This window comes from Bemisia tabaci, chromosome 3, assembly GCF_918797505.1.
Source record: "Bemisia tabaci chromosome 3, PGI_BMITA_v3".
Classification (NCBI taxonomy): Eukaryota; Metazoa; Arthropoda; class Insecta; order Hemiptera; family Aleyrodidae; genus Bemisia; species Bemisia tabaci.
The window spans coordinates 10593694-10611994 of record NC_092795.1 but is presented as its reverse complement, the minus strand read 5'-3'; the positions used below and the strand labels follow the sequence as shown (position 1 = coordinate 10611994).

General features: G+C 35.9%; 2 protein-coding genes across 4 annotated transcripts in view; one reads left to right on the top strand and one right to left on the bottom strand.

Annotated features, from left to right (window-relative positions):
• Positions 1–55: 55 nt before the first annotated feature.
• On the top strand, positions 56–9637 carry LOC109044281 (GDP-D-glucose phosphorylase 1). Of its 2 annotated transcripts, none has more exons than XM_019061922.2 (8): positions 56–255; positions 866–1204; positions 2212–2408; positions 3510–3651; positions 4208–4559; positions 6193–6353; positions 7702–7767; positions 8854–9637. In XM_019061922.2, the coding sequence occupies exons 3-8, from the start codon at positions 2220–2222 to the stop codon at positions 9009–9011; spliced, it is 1068 nt and encodes a 355-aa protein (XP_018917467.2). In that variant the 5' UTR covers positions 56–255; positions 866–1204; positions 2212–2219; the 3' UTR covers positions 9012–9637. The 2 variants fall into 2 exon arrangements, with proteins under 2 accessions (XP_018917467.2, XP_018917466.2); XM_019061921.2 differs by having other exon boundaries at positions 866–1230.
• Positions 9638–10276: 639 nt separating this feature from the next.
• Positions 10277–18301, bottom strand: part of crp (transcription factor cropped) — a 161160-nt gene continuing 153135 nt past the window's right edge. For both annotated transcript variants that reach the window (XM_072297742.1, XM_072297741.1), the window contains exon 7: positions 10277–17993. In XM_072297742.1, the coding sequence (XP_072153843.1) occupies positions 17648–17993 (346 nt within the window). In that variant the 3' untranslated portion in view covers positions 10277–17647. The remainder of the gene's footprint in view (positions 17994–18301) is intronic.

Sequence of the window (18301 nt, the reverse complement as noted above, 5' to 3'; positions counted from 1 at the left end):
ATGACACGTCAGTGTCGCTCTCTAGTCTTATCTAGAGTCCCTTATAGTCTATCACACGACACACGTGTAAACCAAAACACAGCACTCGTCTGATAATTTTGCGGTTTCTATTTTCAAATTCTCGTTGATTTATTCCTATTCAGATCAAATTAAACCTAGTTTTTTGGATGATTAACATTTCTACACACGTCAATTGTTTTGTGAAGTTTAGTCTCAGGATTCGCCGGCCTCACTCTTCTCTGATTTACATACACCGTAAGAACAGTGCTTTTTCATTTGTACACTTATTCTAATGTATTGATTCTAAGCAAAATTTCTTTACTGGTTAAATCGATTTCACCCTGCTGAAGTAAAAAATGTTATCCTCTGGTTTTGTAGAGGAGTACCTCTTATCTTTGCCTCTCTACTCTGCAGAAACAGTTCATTGGCCTACGTGGCCAATGTGGAAACTCCTCTCAAAATACATTTCGATGGTGAAACTCTCAAACCACGTATCTCGTTTTGCGATATTGTAGACTTCTTGTCATACTTTAATTTTCAAATGCAAAACCACTCCGAGCGAATTCATAAATATCTCCTTGATTTTCACTCTCTGTGCGAAGCAAATTCTGAGAGAACTTCAAGGAGTAATGTTGATTTGTTCTCCTGCCTAAAAATAAAACAGGAGTGGAGATTTTTAAACACCGCAAATGAGATATGTGGTTCGGAAGTTCCACTGTCGATTTCGAGTAAGTATCTATGGTAAGTGGTATCCATTCGAAAATATGCACTACCATCAGATGATACCGCTTTGCAAACTCAAAATGTGTACTCTGTTTTTTCTGAAGGAAAATACAGATTGTTTATTATGTTTACTGTGTTGCAGATACATACATTGTTTCCATGCAAGACCCTCATGGACGGAAACATCCTTCAGGATAAACTTGATACATTGCTAAAGCAGCGAGAATTTCCCAAAACAATTTGTCCGTCTGAAGCTCCACGCTCTCTTTCAAGTGCCGAGCTAAAGTCTCTTGGTGTGACGGAATGGCGTGAGCTCATGCCAAAAGTGCGAAGTATACTCTGGAAGATGCGAGAACAAGGCCTAGTAGAAATTCTTCAAAAAGGTGAACCTGTTCCTATGGAGGTGGGTCCAGAGGAAGTCAGAGGTCCCATTAGAGCTCGCAGAACTGTGAGCAAAACGTGATCCTCTCGAAGTGTTAAGGTCTCAACATTTCTCTCTTCAGTAGAGTAAGTTTACAAATTAGAATCCCTGCTCATAAGCATGATGATAGAGGCAAAATACACTCATTTAATTGGTGATCATAAAAACAGGTCAAGATCACACCTAATTTCTTACAAAGCCAAGTATCATATCCTTTTTTTTGTTCCTCATGCCGCTGCACTGGCAGGAGGCGCATTACGACGGTGTAAGTCGGCAATCACATATTTCGTTTGCGATGTCTGAAAATCTCCGCCTACGTGTTAATTTTCAAAGGAGAACAAATTGACATCATTCGTTGAAGTGCTTGCAGAATTTTCTTCGCACAGAGAAAAAAAATCACGGCAGTTATAAAGAATTGCCATTGAGTAGGTAGTTTTCTGTTTAAAAAATAAAGTATGACAGGAAGTCCGCGGCGTCACAAACTGTGATATGTGATTTCTGACTTACACCGTCGAATAGTTTTATTAAATTCTATTTCATATTACATTCCCATGGGTCACGGTTTAAAAATTCATCGGTTATGTACTCTGCCTGCAGATAGGATTGTAGTAGGAATGCAATTTCCCACCCACTTGCATGAATAAAAAAAAAAAGACGATGTGTCAGCACTACATGGTAGATGGCCAAAAGACACCTGGTCACTCGATTTGAAGAGGAAAAAAATCCACCCACACAATCTTTACACAAGACCACTCATAATCTTTCACTGCACCATTCAAACCTCCACTCTGTCAAAACTTGTCATCTTTATGATAGATTTACCACAAATAAAAACATTCGGCAGTATTGTAAGAAGGCATTTTCTGTGACTGGTTTTGTAGACTGCAAGGTTGCCTGTCAGGTTGGGTATCATTACAATTTCTTTGTAATGATCCTGTTTTTTTTCTCATAAATACAGGTGGGATCATTAATTTTACTTGGAAGTGTGCAGACTCTGGCACCTAACGCCTTTTTTTGCCTGCTGCAGGAGTTTTATGTTAATCCAAACCTTTTGTATCCTGTTTCAGTCTTTAAAATGGCAGTTACCTGGGAATATTCAGAAGCTGATTTTATATACATAACAGACTGGGGGGTGAGAACCCTTTCGAAGTTTGATAAGGCCTTACAAGAATGTTGGCATAGCAAACAGAATGATAATGTTTTTCGGTATAAACTGAATGTGCAGAAGTCCAAATTCCTTGGAAAACATCGCTTGTTCATTCAGGTTAATTTTTTCATTTCATTGCTTCTGAATTTCAGTAGTCTTTAGTGTAAAACTATACATTTACAATTTATTACAAATGATGGTAGGTGTGAATACAAAGTATGATCAAAAAGTGTCTGGCTCGACTGCTCAATGACTTCTGAGGGCATTTAAGTGTGCAAAGCACTCTTTGTCTGGGGTTCTGACCTGCCTTCTCTCCTTGTATCATACTTACCTAGGTACTATGCAAATCTGACTGAAACTATGCTGAATTTTGTTCGGGGGTCATAAAGAAATCTCACGGAGTCAAATCCAATCGCACAATTTTTGACCATACATTCCAGGTGCCTATCATACCCTAACAAATATTGAAGATTAGCGAAATCAGCCATGGAGTGATTCTGAGAAAATGATACCCTTTCATGAGTACTTTTCTTCCTCAACTTTACTGGACTAAGACTTTATGATGAGACAAATGAGTGGGAGATAGTTTTCAAAAATTGAATGTTTTTTACTTAATCGGACCTAGTTTTTTTAAACTTTTTTTTCTTGAAAAACAACTTATTGGAAGCTGTGCGTCAATGTATGTTTTAATCTCTTATTGTATGATCTTTGAAATATTGCTGGTTGTGTTTTGAATTTGAAAATGTTCTTGTCCGCTATTTTGTCCATTAAATGTTGAAGGTCTTTTTATTCACAGCGTTGAAATTTTGTCAAAGTTTGTTCAATTCTCAAATCAATGTTCCCATGTTTGTTTGTACTAAGTGCTCACACTTTATCGACAGAGAAACTGCAAAAACATGTCTCTTGTCTACGCTGTTTCAAAATCTCTACTTTCAATTTATTTTATCAAAGGAGAGCAAACCGACCCAATTTTTTTAAATTTGTACAGAATATTCCTCACAAGGAAAATCAGGAAAGTTTGCAAGGAATGATGTTGAGTATCTTTCCATTTAGAAAGTAAAGAATGGCAGGGAGTCTGCAATGTGGCAAAGGGAGATACGCTGTCCCTGCAGTGTCACTGTCGTTATGTCTGTGCATTTATGTACCTACTTAATATTTCATTTTATACCCATTTTTACTTTACTCAGCATTAAACTTCAACTGAATATTTGGTTTCAGCTCAATACAGAAAGAGGGTCCTTATATCGACAGCCACAGAAATTTGTATCAGTAGATGAGCCATTCAATCCCAATGCGTTCAACTTTACTAAGATGAAAGAGGCTGAAAAAATGTTTGAGCTGAAAAGGAAGGATCTCAAAGGTTATTTCTTATTTTTCTCGTTTCATTCGTCATTTTATTATCGTTTGATATCGTTGGTCCCAACTGAATTAAATGTCATCCTTAAGTTTTAATTGTTGATGTCATAGTCTTACGCTCACTGGAGTATCTAATAATACCGTTAGACTTAGGTCAGCTTGTCAAGCAACAGGCCCTTTTACTGTGTTCGGTCACCAGTAAGAAGTTCCTCTCTCAAAAAAGCAAGTGCTAATTACTCGTGTTTTTTTCTCTCTCAAAAAATTAACGCATTTTGATTGCCATGTGATCTCTTTATTTGTTGGAAATCTGTGTTTATGTGCCTAGATTAACTCAGAAATCATACACCCAGGGTTGTCCTGGCTTGTGCTACCGAATACAGCACACCTTGGCAGTGGGTAAATACCCTACTATCATATACATCTACGTACTCATTGCATCTGTATCTTTAACTTCCCTTTTTGATATTTGATTAGACAGTCAAATATCATGATTATATTCTAGATCATACTGTAAGTCCTAATTTTACTCCGCTGATACCTAATATTTTTTGCTATTCCAGGCTGTGAAGCAACACTTGCTGTGAATGTTAGCCCTATCGAGAGCGGTCACTCGCTGATCTTACCCTCTTTGTATTCATGTCTGCCACAAGTCATGACTGAGGAGAGTCTGCAAGTATCGGTGGACGTTCTGCTTTTGAGTGCATCGCCTGCTTTGAGGGTAATTTATAACAGCCCTTGCGCTTTTGCATCCATCAATCATCTCCACTTTCATGCACTGTACCTGGACCAGAGGATGACATTGGAGACTGCTCCCACTCGACACTTGAGCGGCCCTTGCTTCGAGCTGGTAGACTTCCCTTCTAAGGGATTCATGTTTGAAATGGGCGAAGGATCTTCTCAGGCTTTGTGTAGGTTAGTTATCATCTTCCTACAAATTAGACTGCAAATCATAAAGATTCCTTCAAAGAAGAGAGTCTTCCACAGAAAACTTTTTCTCCTTAAAGTTCCAAGCTCTTTTCCTGTCTAGTCCAGAAAGTTTGATTTGGAAAATTGGCTTAGTTCGAGCTAATTTTAAGACATTTACTGTGATTTTGATTTCCATTTTTGTACGTATACCAGACATCTTGAACAGCTTCTTACAAGGGGGCTCTCAGGTTCAGAATTAGCTTTACCAAAGCTGGACAAGCTAGTTTTACTCTCCCTTAGTTGCTTTTCCACGTACATCCTGCCCAGGAAGGAGATTATTTTTCTAGGAATCAGTAAAACTTTCTGATTGATAGAGGAAAGTTACACTGTACAGATACTTAGCTGTGAAAAATTGGAAACTTCGACTATGAGGAATTGTGGAGCAAAATTTATTCATCATCAGGAAATACAGATAGTTTTAAAAAAACTCTCTGTTATGAAAAAGCATACTTTTGAAAGAGGAAACTTTTATTAAGTCAAATGAACAAGTGGAAAAGTCTTAAAAATTAAAGAAATACATCTGAGGATGATTTTTTGTTTGTCTTAATACTTATATTATATACATTTTCACTAAGAGATACGGAAAACTTATTTCAATGACTTCTGAATAGGTCCCATGGTTGGTTGTCCTTTTTCTCCTTTTAGTTGTTAAAATACTGCAATTAAAATCAAAAAACAAGTTTTAGTGAATGTTTTGGCTAACTTGTAATCTATGGGGTTAACTGGGAATGCCTCTTTAATCCCATTTGGTAGTGTTCAGTTAACCCCATTTGGTAGTGTTCAGTTAACCCCATTTCGGAATTTCAGAGAAAAAAAATCATAAATAATACTCAATTGGAATAATTACCAAAGTAATCACTGGAAATAGTACATAAAACTATAGATGAAACAATAAAGCACTTACCAAAGCCTTCCTCAAAAGCTAGATATGTCATTTGGGCTTCAGTTCACAGCACCGGGAATTTACTTTTCGCCCCACGAAACACGTTTGTAAACATAACTTCAAAAAAAACAAAGATTATCAACTCGGCGCAAGGTACACTAGTAAGGGTCTATAAACTGATGAAATTGACGCGTAGTTGGTTTTGAGTATGCCCACCAGGTGACAGCTAGGTCGAGTGTTCAGTTAACCCGCCGTGCCCACTTAACCCCAGGCTACCCTAAAACTTTCTGATTGATAGAGGAAAGTTACACTGTACAGATACTTAGCTGTGAAAAATTGGAAACTTCGACTATGAGGAAATTGTGGAGCAAAATTATTCATCATCAGGAAATACAGATAGTTTTAAAAAACTCTCTGTTATGACAAAAGATTTTTATTCTTTTCAAACTGCCAGAAGATGTAAATGGACAAATAGATGTATGGCTAGGACGTCAATTTTTTGGACTGCGAGAGAATATAATTTTACTTTTTTTTCTTTCAAAGATTTTTTGTAATCATAGTAGAATCCTAAAGGGTTTTCAAATCTTTTGAATGTGTTTTCAAATCAATCGTCAGATTCCATTCATCGATCATCTCTGAATGGACCTATCTTAATGCCCATTATTTTTCTAATATCTATTTTCTGTATAATTTCAGCAATGTCTTCAAACTGGTATCATTCTTCCAGAAAAATAACATAGCTCACAATCTATGCTTAACAAGAGGAACTTCACAAGTTTCTTCAGCCGTAACTAATGAAGCAAGGGATTGTGTCCGAGCTTACGTTTGGGGTCGCACTGCCTGCAATTCCACCGTTGGTAAGCATCACATAGTCCAATTTTATCATGGCTTAATAGAAGCGGCCAGATTGTAATTTCCTTTGCCTGGATCAATCTCAATCAAGGCCTTTGAGAGGAGGGAACTCACCAAAAGGAGACAGACGATCTCATCAAGAAGTCTGACGTCTTGTTTAATATAGCCTGCTTAACCAACTGCTTGACAAATTGTTTTGTTAGCACAGCACAGTGGGAAAAACAGCCGATTTAGCGCCGAAAAAGTCGGTAAATTGACTTTAATGAAAATGGACGAAATTGGTATGTATGTGTGCCTGAAGATCTACTGATTAAGTAAGTACTGATTCATAAAATGATGACACGGGTTTCAACGATTGAATTTCCTGTTTGACATAGTTTTATGATAAATTCAATGTTCACAAGTTAATAGTTATCCTAACAAGAAATAGAAAAAATTAGAATACGTAAATAACCTCGGATTAGTTATAGCTTTTCCATTGTTCGACGGTTAATTTTGAAATTTAAAGTTTCAAGCATTTTTCTCCCCCTTGTTTGCTCTCATTATTAAGTGCTTGCCAATTAGTATGACCTTTTATTTGTCAACATCGATAGTCATGAGCTGCGCATTACCTACCTTCATCCATTGTCAGAACTTCACTTCATCCATGGATTAGGTTTAACTGTTCCACTGTGCGCCCGTCTTTTTTTTGGAAATTCTAGACTTCAAGCAATTTTTCTCCACATTTGTTCCTTATATTAGATATGCTGCAATTAATATGTAATTTTCATCCATTAAATGTTTAGTAATAAGTTGCATATTACATTCATTCTCTCTTAGAACTTTCACCTGAAACACTCGCATTTGAGCTCACAAACCATTAAAAAAAAAAGGAAAACTTTAACTCCGCTGACCAATAAGGAACCACAAACCGAAATACAGTCTCAAGGAATGTGAATTACAGCTAACTTGCCGACTAAATTTAGCCCAATACTCCTTAAATTTACAAAAAATCGGTGCATTATGCTGTGTATGGTACTTAGGTAGATATATAAGACCGATTAAGTATGAAAAACCAATGGCGAAGTGAAAGCCCCAAGCGTCAAGACTTTTTCGGCGCTAGATTGGCTGCTTTTTCCACTGTGCAGAGGGTGCATTCCATTTTAATTTTATTATTCAAATTCAGAACCTGGTCAAGCAAAACTTAAAACACTACGGGAAATAGTTACGTCCAGCTTAGAATAACATTTTTAAGTGTTTTTTGTGCCAGAATGTGTAAAATACTCTTCTGTGTTCAAGTACTATGAGTTTATCTATCCAAGAATTTTTTATAGTTTCAATGTAATTAAAGAATTTTTCACCTTTGGTTTTCAGACTCAAAAACAATTTTTGAAATTCTTCCTGCTGCTTGTGAACTTTTTGGCTTCATAACTGCCAAAAGTAAGTTTTTTATAATTTTTTTTTTTTATTAAAGATGAGAATAGTCCTCCCTTCATCTCAGGTTTTAGCCAAGGATGTTTTGGTTGTTTCTGAAATACACCTAAGTTCAAAGTACGTTACTCTCTCTTCATGACAACACTCGTCACAAGGAAAATTTCTATTTAACAGAAAAATCGTCCAGTCCTTTAAATTTCGCCTTTTCTTAATACTTAATTGCTGATCGTTATAACAAAAATTTATCTGTAACAAAAAATCGTCCTGACCGTTGCCAGTTCATAATGGAGAGATAGCACTGTAGTTAACCTCGAAAATAATGTCACGAAGAATCGTTCCCTTTGCACCCTGATACAAGATCTATCCATATAGGTCAGTCATTGCTCAGATTTCCTTGCTCGGGGTCGCCCCTTTTCTTAAGATCACGATGTTGGTATTACGTCGTCAATCGAGAAATGCAGGAAAAGAATGCTTTTCTTATGGGACAATTACTAATTTTTATTAATGAATCATTTAAATTCCTTACTTTCAAATCCTTTGAAACTTTCTGAGTGCCGAAACGAACGTTTTTAGACGTTAACATTCAGGGTTTCGATTTTGCCGACTCTGTGCTTTTTCATTTTTACAGTTTACTCTGCATCAGCCATTCTTACACACCGAATCTACACCACAAAGTGACTCGTAGAGCGCTGACTTCAATTATCATTTAAAAATATAAAAATATAAAGTCAGCTAAATCAAAACCCTGAAAGCTAATGTCCCAACGTTCTTTTCAACTTTCAAAAAGCTTCAAACGGTTTAATAGTAAGAAATTCAAACAATTCATCAATAAAAATTAGCCTTCTCCCCATAAGAAAAGCATTGACTCCTGTTAAAGCTAATTAAGCTTCAACCAGACATGTCTCCGTGGTAACAGAGTTCCAGCTCTCTGGCTTTCGCAGCAGTAATACTGACATGACATGCTGGAGATTCTCATTTTGGTTCTGGGAATGACTGACCTATATGGATTGATTGTGCCCTCATAGTATGATGCTTTTCTGATTTACCAAAAGTTAGTTTTTTATGTTCATGTTTTGTCTTTTTCTGTCACAGCGGAGGCAGTTTATGAAAAAGTAAGCGCAGAAGATGTGGAGAAAATTTTACATGATGTCACCAACGATGTGTACCAATCAGTGCGAAATGGTGTCAAACTGTTATTTGATGATACCCATGATTCATCGCTTGCCAGCAGTAGCTCAAGTCTTAAGTAATTTTATTACAAAGAACTCCTCTTAATTCCACAGAAACCATCATTGTAATTAGTACATAAAAAATCATATTAGGCGAAGTATTAGAGTTCTGCCCGGGGGAGTCAGAATGTGTTTTAGTGTAAAGCAAATCTGGATCTCATTCTTGGAAGAAAGATTATCTTTTTCCTAATCTTCTTGAAAGAATAATAATTTAAGTCTTCACAATGGATCCCCATTGCTAATTTATTTTCTTTCAGCCTCAGCAGGTCTAAGCCCCTTTATTCCCAGAAACTGTCAGCAAAATTCGACCAAGTGTCATTTTCAAATTTGATTTTATTTTAGTGATGATTTCCCAGTTCCTTACTGCATTTAGAGTACTTCTCACAGCCCTGCATTATCAACCAACAGCTTCAGCCATTAATGGACCAACTACTGCCAAAATAGCACTTGCGGGTTTTGTCTAAGGAGTGGAGTTGATTGATTGTTCGCTGTTTGTTACATACTGTTACATTGTTAATTACCCAGCAGTTTATTTTTCCTCCTGATTTTATGTTTTGTATGTCTTTAAGTTCATGTATTTCAATAAGTATTCCTAGTTCTGGAACTGTTATTCACATTAATAGAGAAAATAAAGTTTCTAAAAATTATCTTCTGACATAGCAGCTCTCAAAATCCATTTTCTGTTTGGTGCATTTCAAACTCAGATTAGAAAGCAAGTTCAAAGGCAGTGATCCTTTATCTTCTGTGACAGTGAAGATTCCATCAATTTTAGGAGTCGTTTATAAAATATGTAACGCTCTGAGAGGAGGGGGGTGAGGAGAGCGTTACGCCATTTAGTCTCTTGTTTTTTAGGATAAAGGACCTGTATCACAAAAATGTTACAAAGGAGAGGGGGCTACAGGTTATATTTTCAAATCATTCAACACTGAAATATTGCTGAAAATATGTTGCTTATTACCAAAGGAGACTTTGAATTTTATGTACTGACTGAGAATACAGCCCTATGACTCCTCTTCCTTCATTTTGAGCCTGAAAGATGAATCGCCTCGATTGAAAACATCTGATGTCCAATACTAAGTTTCAGAGGATGGCTGGGGCGATTTACTAAAATTGGTTTAAAACATGAGAAATGTAGTATATGTAGTTGTATTTGAAGCCCCACAGATTTAACTGTGGGAGGGCAATAAGAACGACTGCAATTACTATCAATGTGTGACTCACATCGGATGTTTTAGCTTGAGCTGATTAAAAAAGGAGAGGTGGTAGATGAATGAATAAATCAGTCGTTAGAATTGAAATTGTATTATATTTGGTCAATATACAAATAACTAGCACTATGCTGATAGCTGATAATAAATACCAATATCAAAACACTGTAGAAACATGAGAGGGGAGCTGGCCTCTCCGTCACATCCCTAGTCTGGCTTGGGCTTATAGGTAAGAATAAATTAACAAACATGAGAGACGATCGAAATTCAGATGAGAAGAAAATAATAAATCAAAAATAAATTTCAAATAAAAAATGTACTATAAAAATTAAAAATTAATTTAGATACAAAACAAACTTGACTAATCAAAACAATCCAAATAACATTGCCGCCGCACTTAGCCAAAATTCTAGCTTTCTAGTCTAGATCTAAGACAAGGAGCATCAAAAGTGTAGTATCTACAATATTTTCCTTTAATAATTTGCTGCAACGAATTGCACTGCCTAATGGACCTTCCAGCAACTCTCAGAAGTCTTGCTCATTTTGTCATCTCCCCCACAGAGAAATGTACCTTGATTGCGCTCTTTCGGTATTTCTTACTAACATTTGAGTTTTTAATGGGAAAACTGTCACATAAATTTGCCTGAAATTTTCAGTGATTTTTCTTAACACTTGCAAGAAAAGACACTGACATTTTTAAGCGAATTCCTAAACTGATTGTCCCATGAAACAATGAACTGTCCACAGGCATCCGAAGAGAGAGCAGACAAGATACGTTTCTTCAACGATGATACATTTCGCTTCACATCTTCCTTAGATTCGGAATAAAAGTTAATTTGTGCAATTCGTTGTAGCAATTTATAGCATGAAAATGCCTCAGTAAGACATGGCTTTATGGTCTATTTCCTCTAATTCCCTGTGCTCATCAATGGGTTGATAAAATGCATGAAGTCCTTTGTTTTCACCCGAACTTTCAAAGAAATTTTCGATACATATCAGAAATAATTAGAAAATGGACTTAAATATAGCTTGAATTCTTGATCAAAGCTAAGGCAGAATCCTTGATTTCATTTTTAACTTGAAAAGTAATGGGCGATCAACAGATTTTATTCGATCAAGTATATTCCTTTTAAGCGTAACCCTGATGGGATATTGCAACTTTGCAAGTGATAGTGATACAGCAACCTAAACTTCCTGACAGCACGGGTTTTATGGAACGATAAAAATCAGCAAAGAAGATTACAATCGGTCAATATAACCGGAGTGGCAGTCAAAGAAGTTCAACTAAGATCTATTTCCCGCATAACAGTTTGAAACCAATCAATGCTGAGAGAAGAAATTAGCGGTTTTTCGACTTTTGATGCTTCTTGTCTTTTCCTTTACCATGCGCAGCAGACACTGCTGAATAACAAAATTTCCTACATACTTAAAATCCCGTTTCTAAGTGTTGAAAACAATTATGATCTGTTCCGAGTTCAAATTCACATCTGTACATACAATTTACAAAAAAAAAAGGGGGGGGGGGGCAGAGAACAACGATCATTTTTAACTTTCCTTACAATTTTGTTTTCTCATTGATTGATAATTTACAATTTGTTGAAGTGAGACCAAAATCTTGAAAACCAAAAAGCGTGAAGTTCTGGCGTCTGAGAGACACTTGAAAAATCGGGAGCTATGCTCAAAGACATAATTACTTTTTACAATTTGACTTGAATCAAAATTTTGTAATTAGCAGAGGATAATATGCAAATCGAATTGAAATTTGAAAGTAAACTCAATGGATCAATGGAAATGTAGAGCCAAAGCTGCTTTTTGAAAACCAAGACAGAAAAGAAAAAAAAAGAATGAGGAGGGGCTTCAAGTTGCTTAAAGGTCAGATAAGAGTAAATCCTTTTTCTCATACCTCCATTTACTAATTCAAATAAATGGTTTACAATAACTTCAAACTTGAGTTTGTATATTCGACTTATTAATTGACATAACGTTGAGCGATTTCAGCTTTAAAAAGAGAAGTGGTAGGTTGCCTTTGCCATAAAATCACATTCTAAAGGTGGGGTAAAATATAAAAAACTAAAATGCATAAATATTTGAATTCCTTTCGTCACATAAAAAAAAAAAAAAAAAAAAAGAGCGGCTCATGTCAAGATAAGTAAATGAAAGACAGTTCTGAACATCACAATTTCACACCGTAACTTTGCCGATCTCACGACGAATATTAGAAAATCCTAAGACAATCATTAAAATAATTTCAAATTAGAAAATAATTTCAATTTTATTGCCCAGTATTTGTGTAAAAATGCACTGCAGGAACCAAGCATACTTTCATTGTTACTATATTTCATAAATTAGCTGTTCAAAATATGATTTTATAAAACTTGCAATTTGTCAATATGTGAGCTCCTGAATAACAGAAAGAAATCTGAAAAAAAATAATAAAAAAAAATAAGCAGAACCAGCAAAGAGATTATGTCACTGAATCTGTAAAAAGGGACTTTTCTCTCCAAGAGTATGAGATTAGAGTTGGTATTAAGTGCTGTTCCATGAATAAAGAAAATAGTAAACATTATGTCTTCGGAACTCGGAAATTAATTTAAGAGAAAAGCTGGAATCATGAAGATCCTGCCAGGTTGCAGTGAAAGATCAGAAAAATCCCTTTCTGAAATACTGATGCTCTTTGAGGGTAGGGCACCTACACACTTAATTTGGCTGATTTTGATTTTTTTTACTCCTTCGAAACATTTCCCAAGGAACTTCGACCTCAAGATCAATAGCCTAATTGTAAGTTTACACATATGGTCACACTACGTTTTCTTTCAGAAATTCAGGAGACACTTCAGACAGGCAAACTTATCTCTAACACTTCCCAACTGATACAATCAGGGTTGCCACAGAAGTTAAAAAATGAAATTTCCCAAACACAACTTGGTGAAATTCCCGACATCAAGATATTCCAGATGATTGAAAAGACATAATTTGAAACAGTTTTTGCGAAAAATTCATTGTTCAAAACGCCAAACCCTTTCAAGAAAGCAAATAGAGGTGATTTAACAATTTTCCCTGACGTTTTCAGGATTTCCCTGACTTTTCTCATCCGGACTGTGGCAACCTTGTAAAATTGGTATACTAGGATGAACAAGAAACTAAGATGGTAGTGAATCAACATAAATTGAAAGAGTTACAAAAGCTCAAGAAAAGACAGAACTTATCTTTACAGTGATTCAACAACTTTAACGCAAGAAAATGAAATGAAAAAATAACAATTTTGATCCGAAATCCAATCATAATTAGAGTTTCAACACATTTGAATTTTATCTATTGAAGCACTGTCATCTACAGGGCAATGGAACACTTCTTCAGGACTTCAAGATTGCAGCACTGGCATGGACCATTCCTAGATATGAGACAATACTGGCAGTAACGCTCAAACATAAACCAACTGGAACAAAAAACACTAAAATTTCCCAATCCTTGACTAAGAACTCCATTATTTCTATTTAAAAACTAGTCACCGTTTAAAATTTGACAGGAGTTCATCAACATACAACGATAATGTGGAATTATTATTTTTCTTTAGAAAAAAAAAATTTAAAAAAAACCATATTTCCCTAGGAGTTTTAAGCGTAAACGAAGTCTTCGATTTTCAGATTGAAATTTATTTTCATTTTATTAGCACTTATATGTAGATATAGGCAATTGTAAAAAAAAAACCTTCATAAAGGTTGGATATTTTTCAGCAAACATAATTGCTCACTTGTGCTGGGTAAACACTGAACGAAACACTTGATGTCTGAAATTTGGGAGTAACGTTTGGACAAGAATAATTGAATATCTATAAACCACAGGTCATTCTGCCTGATGATTCAATTATTGCTTCACTCATTCCTCAAAGAAAACTCATCACACAAAAAATTTAGTTTGACTACCCTTCATTTTATGGTAACATTGAGGAGAGGAAGATCCTCTGAGTGGGAAAAAAAAAAAAAAAAAAAAAAAAATTAAAAAAAAACCCAATTTATGGTAAAATGGCAATTGGAAAAAAAACCAACACTGTTTTATATACCTCTTTTTTTTCAAATTGAAAACAAAAGTGAGTGATGTTATGGACAGGTTTTTATGAAAATTTAGATCGAGATTGTAGTATATGGGGATGAAAATCAAAGTTCATTCCATAGCGGTCTATTCTGTAGAGAATTCAAAATTCAAATACATAAGTTGAGATTGATGAGCTCAAATCCTAAGCACTGCTTCCAAAGATCAGACATCGATGATCCCACTTCAGTGAGCTACCTAGTTCCAATTCAAAACACGAAGAATTTGACTAAGTTCCAGGAATCAGACTTAATGGCTAAATTCTACTCACAAACCAACTTTGGGTAAAAACATTTTGAAAACGAAGATGGGTTTTAAACGGCTAGGAGGAGTGACAGGGCCAACAATGGGCAACTATTGAAGAGAAAATGGAACACAGCACCCATAAGTTTTGACTCTGCGTAATCATGCGTACCGATAGTCAAGATTTAAGATCCAAGAAGACTTCCATCATCCAATCAAATAGTACAGGTAACGTATAGAGGGACATTTCAAAAACGTTACTAGAAGTAAAATAGAGATGGTTTCCCTATGATGATTTAAGGAGTGAGATTTTATCAATTTGAGGGAAACTCACATTCTTGAAAAGAGTGTTTAAAAAAGGGCCTGAAGTGTTGCTGATTAAAGTGGGAAAGGCTAGCTACTTCTCAGAACTTAAACCACGCAGAACCAAGTAGAGAAAAGTAAATGAAAATATACAAAGAAAAGTAAAGAAGTAAGAATTAGAGGGCAAAAAGATTAATGATAAATGAGCTTATGTAATTATACAAACTGAAAGTTAGATGTCGTGAATAAATCGTAAAAAAATGAGTCCCAGAGGCTCTACCATTACTTATGAAGTAATTACAGCAGGGGGAAAAATAAATAAATAATGAATAAATAATAAAGTCTTAACTAAGGGAATTGAGACAGTCAGAACACCTTTCCACAAAGGAATCACACTAATTTCAGCTTTTTAAAGCAATTTCAGCGGCGGATAACTTTACAGGCTCCAGACTGTTTCTGTCCATCGGAACTAAGGTTATACATGTCTAGACTACTAAATCCCTTACTAATCGGTTCAAAATGTTACGGTTTCATAGAAAACGTAAGCTTCTGTTTTGAATTTTATTGAAAAGGAGTCCATGAACTACAATTCTCTGGACTGACCTTTTTTTTAAAATTTTTAGAAAGAACAATATTAGAATGTCCCATAAGTAGAGCTAAAATACAAAACTTTCAATATAGAATTTCTTCTTCTACAAAAGGATGGATGGAAACAGCTTTTTGCCTTCTCTGCAGTCCGTCAAAAGAAGCGGAGGATCAAAGATTCAAAGAAAAACACTAAATTTACAAGAAATTATACACGTTTGATTCAATTTCCATAAATCATAAACAACTAATAATAATAGTCAATCATAAAACACATATCACAAAAAATTAATTCGACAGATTCCGAATATTTCTGAAGCCGAGTGAACGGCGAGGGAACCAAACACTGGAATTTAAACACTGCCGAGAAGATGGGGTTAAAATTTCACAACAAGATCCATAGGGACAACAGCTTGACGAAAAAGCACAAAAACTCAGAAACAGAAATTTTCTAGAAATCTTGATGATTTCTTTGAATGAGGTTGGGAATTATTGAAAATAGCACAAGAAATAAATTTCTAACTCTGAGCTTTCAGAAAACAATTGAAAGACAGTTATGTAAGAAGACATTGTACAAGAGGCTGACATAAGAGCTGTAATATTTTTGAAAATTTCAACGAGAAAAAGAAAACAATGAGGATTTGCCCTGGAAAAAGTGACTATCTGACATGAGAGTGTGTGCGTAGAAGTACAACAGAGAACACAACACGAAATCAATGCGTATACAACAGACAGAAGAGACACACACGCACACACACACACAAGAATCGCTACACTGATACAAGAAAAGTGACTTATCAGAGACTTAGCGGAGAGAAAAATCATGAATGTTAATTTTCAATTTAATTTGATAGAGAGTTCAACAATAGTGAAGTGAGGAATTGTACTTAACGTCCACCACATTTTACCAAGAGAGAAAAAAATTATTTGAACCAGAAGTAAAAAGGAAAAAATTATATAGTAAATTGATATCATTTACTAACTCCATTAACAAATAACATGTTTCAATTCAGCTCAGTTGTAAAATTTACGCACTCTTCCAAAAAGAGATGACATGCATATGCTAAAATTATGAGGAAATGTGTTTGTTAATTAGAGAAAAAATACAGTGAAACTTGGATACATCAGGCTTATGAACAAATTTTGAGGGTGTAGTACGGGGCACTTTATTCTGAACGATGGCTGATTTCTACCATGCAGTGAACTGATGACAAATTTAAGATGCTAAACTTTTCCTAGAAAAAATGTAAGTTTCTGTGAGTATATACCCGAGGCACAGGATTCTATAAATACCTCTCATTGACATGAATTTAGTAGACGCCAATAATCATGGGTTAAAAAAGTTTATAAAATGATTTCAAATTCTGCAGTTCTTGAATTTTTCAATGAGTAGTAATATAGAAAATTCTAATGATGCTCAAAATATTCTGCAGTTTCTTTTTTTTCTTCTTTCTTTTTTATTGATCAATGAGAGTACATATACTGAGGCTTTCAGTTTGAGATAGAAATTTTCTATCGATGGACACATTTTTATTAGGTCATCAGAAATTCAAAAAATTAGAGAGTTTAACAATCTTTTGCACCTGAAATGCTGTGAATACTTCCAAGTTTCACTGAATTGAAAGAGACATGATGATCCAGCAAATTTATAGACTTCAAAACACATTTGGATCCCTGCTCAAAGCACTACCCGCAATGGATACTGCCTTACAAAAATTTCGAGCAATGAATTCAGTTCTACCGTCGAATTTAAAGTTCAGCCTTTGCTGAAGTAACTAGATCTTACTTTAGATTAGATACATATTCGTGAACTATATACAGCTAAATAAGGGAGTATCGCTCCAGCTGAGCCGTGTGTCTACGTCTGGCAATAAAGCTACTCTAAAGCCCAGAAAAATACTTTTTCATCACTACGGCAGTCTGATTTAGAGACGAACTGGCAAACTACTTGCGGCGGTAGCTAATACGTTTTCACGCACTGCAACTACTTCTGCAGCAACTTTGCTTCGACTCGGATTCAAGCCATAAAAGGAGAGAGAAACCTACAGATCTCAATCTAACTTTGGAAACGTAATCTTGAATTACCTGTTACTTCAAATTTGAGTGAGCCATAGGTCTCTCAACTAAGAGTAAACTGTATGGAATAGGAAATCAAACTCTGGCAGCGATACTTTTGAGGGGACTGGGGACTGTACAAGGGCCAGGGAGCAGGGGAAGGGGAGGGGGGGATCACGTATGCTTAACGACAATAACTCCCGGCCGCTGTTGTTGCTGCTGCTGTTGCCGCGAGTGGGTGTGGAACTGGAGGAATGGGTTGACGTCCACCTTGAGAATGCGCGACGCAGCAGGGTGAGGACCGGCTGCGTGCTTGGTGAGCGCCAGGGGGGCATCTTGGGTGTCGTCGGTGTCTAAGTCACCTGTCCTTTCCTCGACAGGTGGCGAAGGGATGGGTACCGTGGTTTCAGCATCAGTCTCGCCTTCACTGAAGAGGTTCGTCAAATGGTCACCCTCAAGGTGTCGAATGGCTTCCACTATTGTCTCCAGGTTTTGCCGTGACGTTGATGCTAGATAAACCCTGTTGAGACAATGGCCAGATTAGTATTTCAACACAACAGTAAGTCAAACACAGTTTTATGTCCATTTTCCTAGACTTGGAAAAAATTAAGTTCCTGATTAGGGCAGAAACAGAAGGTTCATGAGAAAAGTTCTAGGAGAAAGAGGACTGATGAAGAAAAGAGTCAACGCACATAATTACATAGCAAGTAATTAATTAATCAGTAAGGATATGGAGCTGGCAAACTGCTAGTTACAAAGTAATTGATTATTTAATCAAATTTAAAGCCCCTCTACACAGGAGTTTTAAATCTGTGATAGTTTCAGCGA

Coding starts and splice junctions, on each gene's coding strand:
- LOC109044281 (XM_019061922.2), top strand. CDS start 2,220: ATGGCAGTTACCTGGGAATATTCAGAAGCTGATTTTATATACATAACA. Junction 2,409..3,509: donor AACATCGCTTGTTCATTCAG/GTTAATTTTTTC, acceptor ATTTGGTTTCAG/CTCAATACAGAAAGAGGGTC. Junction 7,768..8,853: donor TGGCTTCATAACTGCCAAAA/GTAAGTTTTTTA, acceptor TTTCTGTCACAG/CGGAGGCAGTTTATGAAAAA.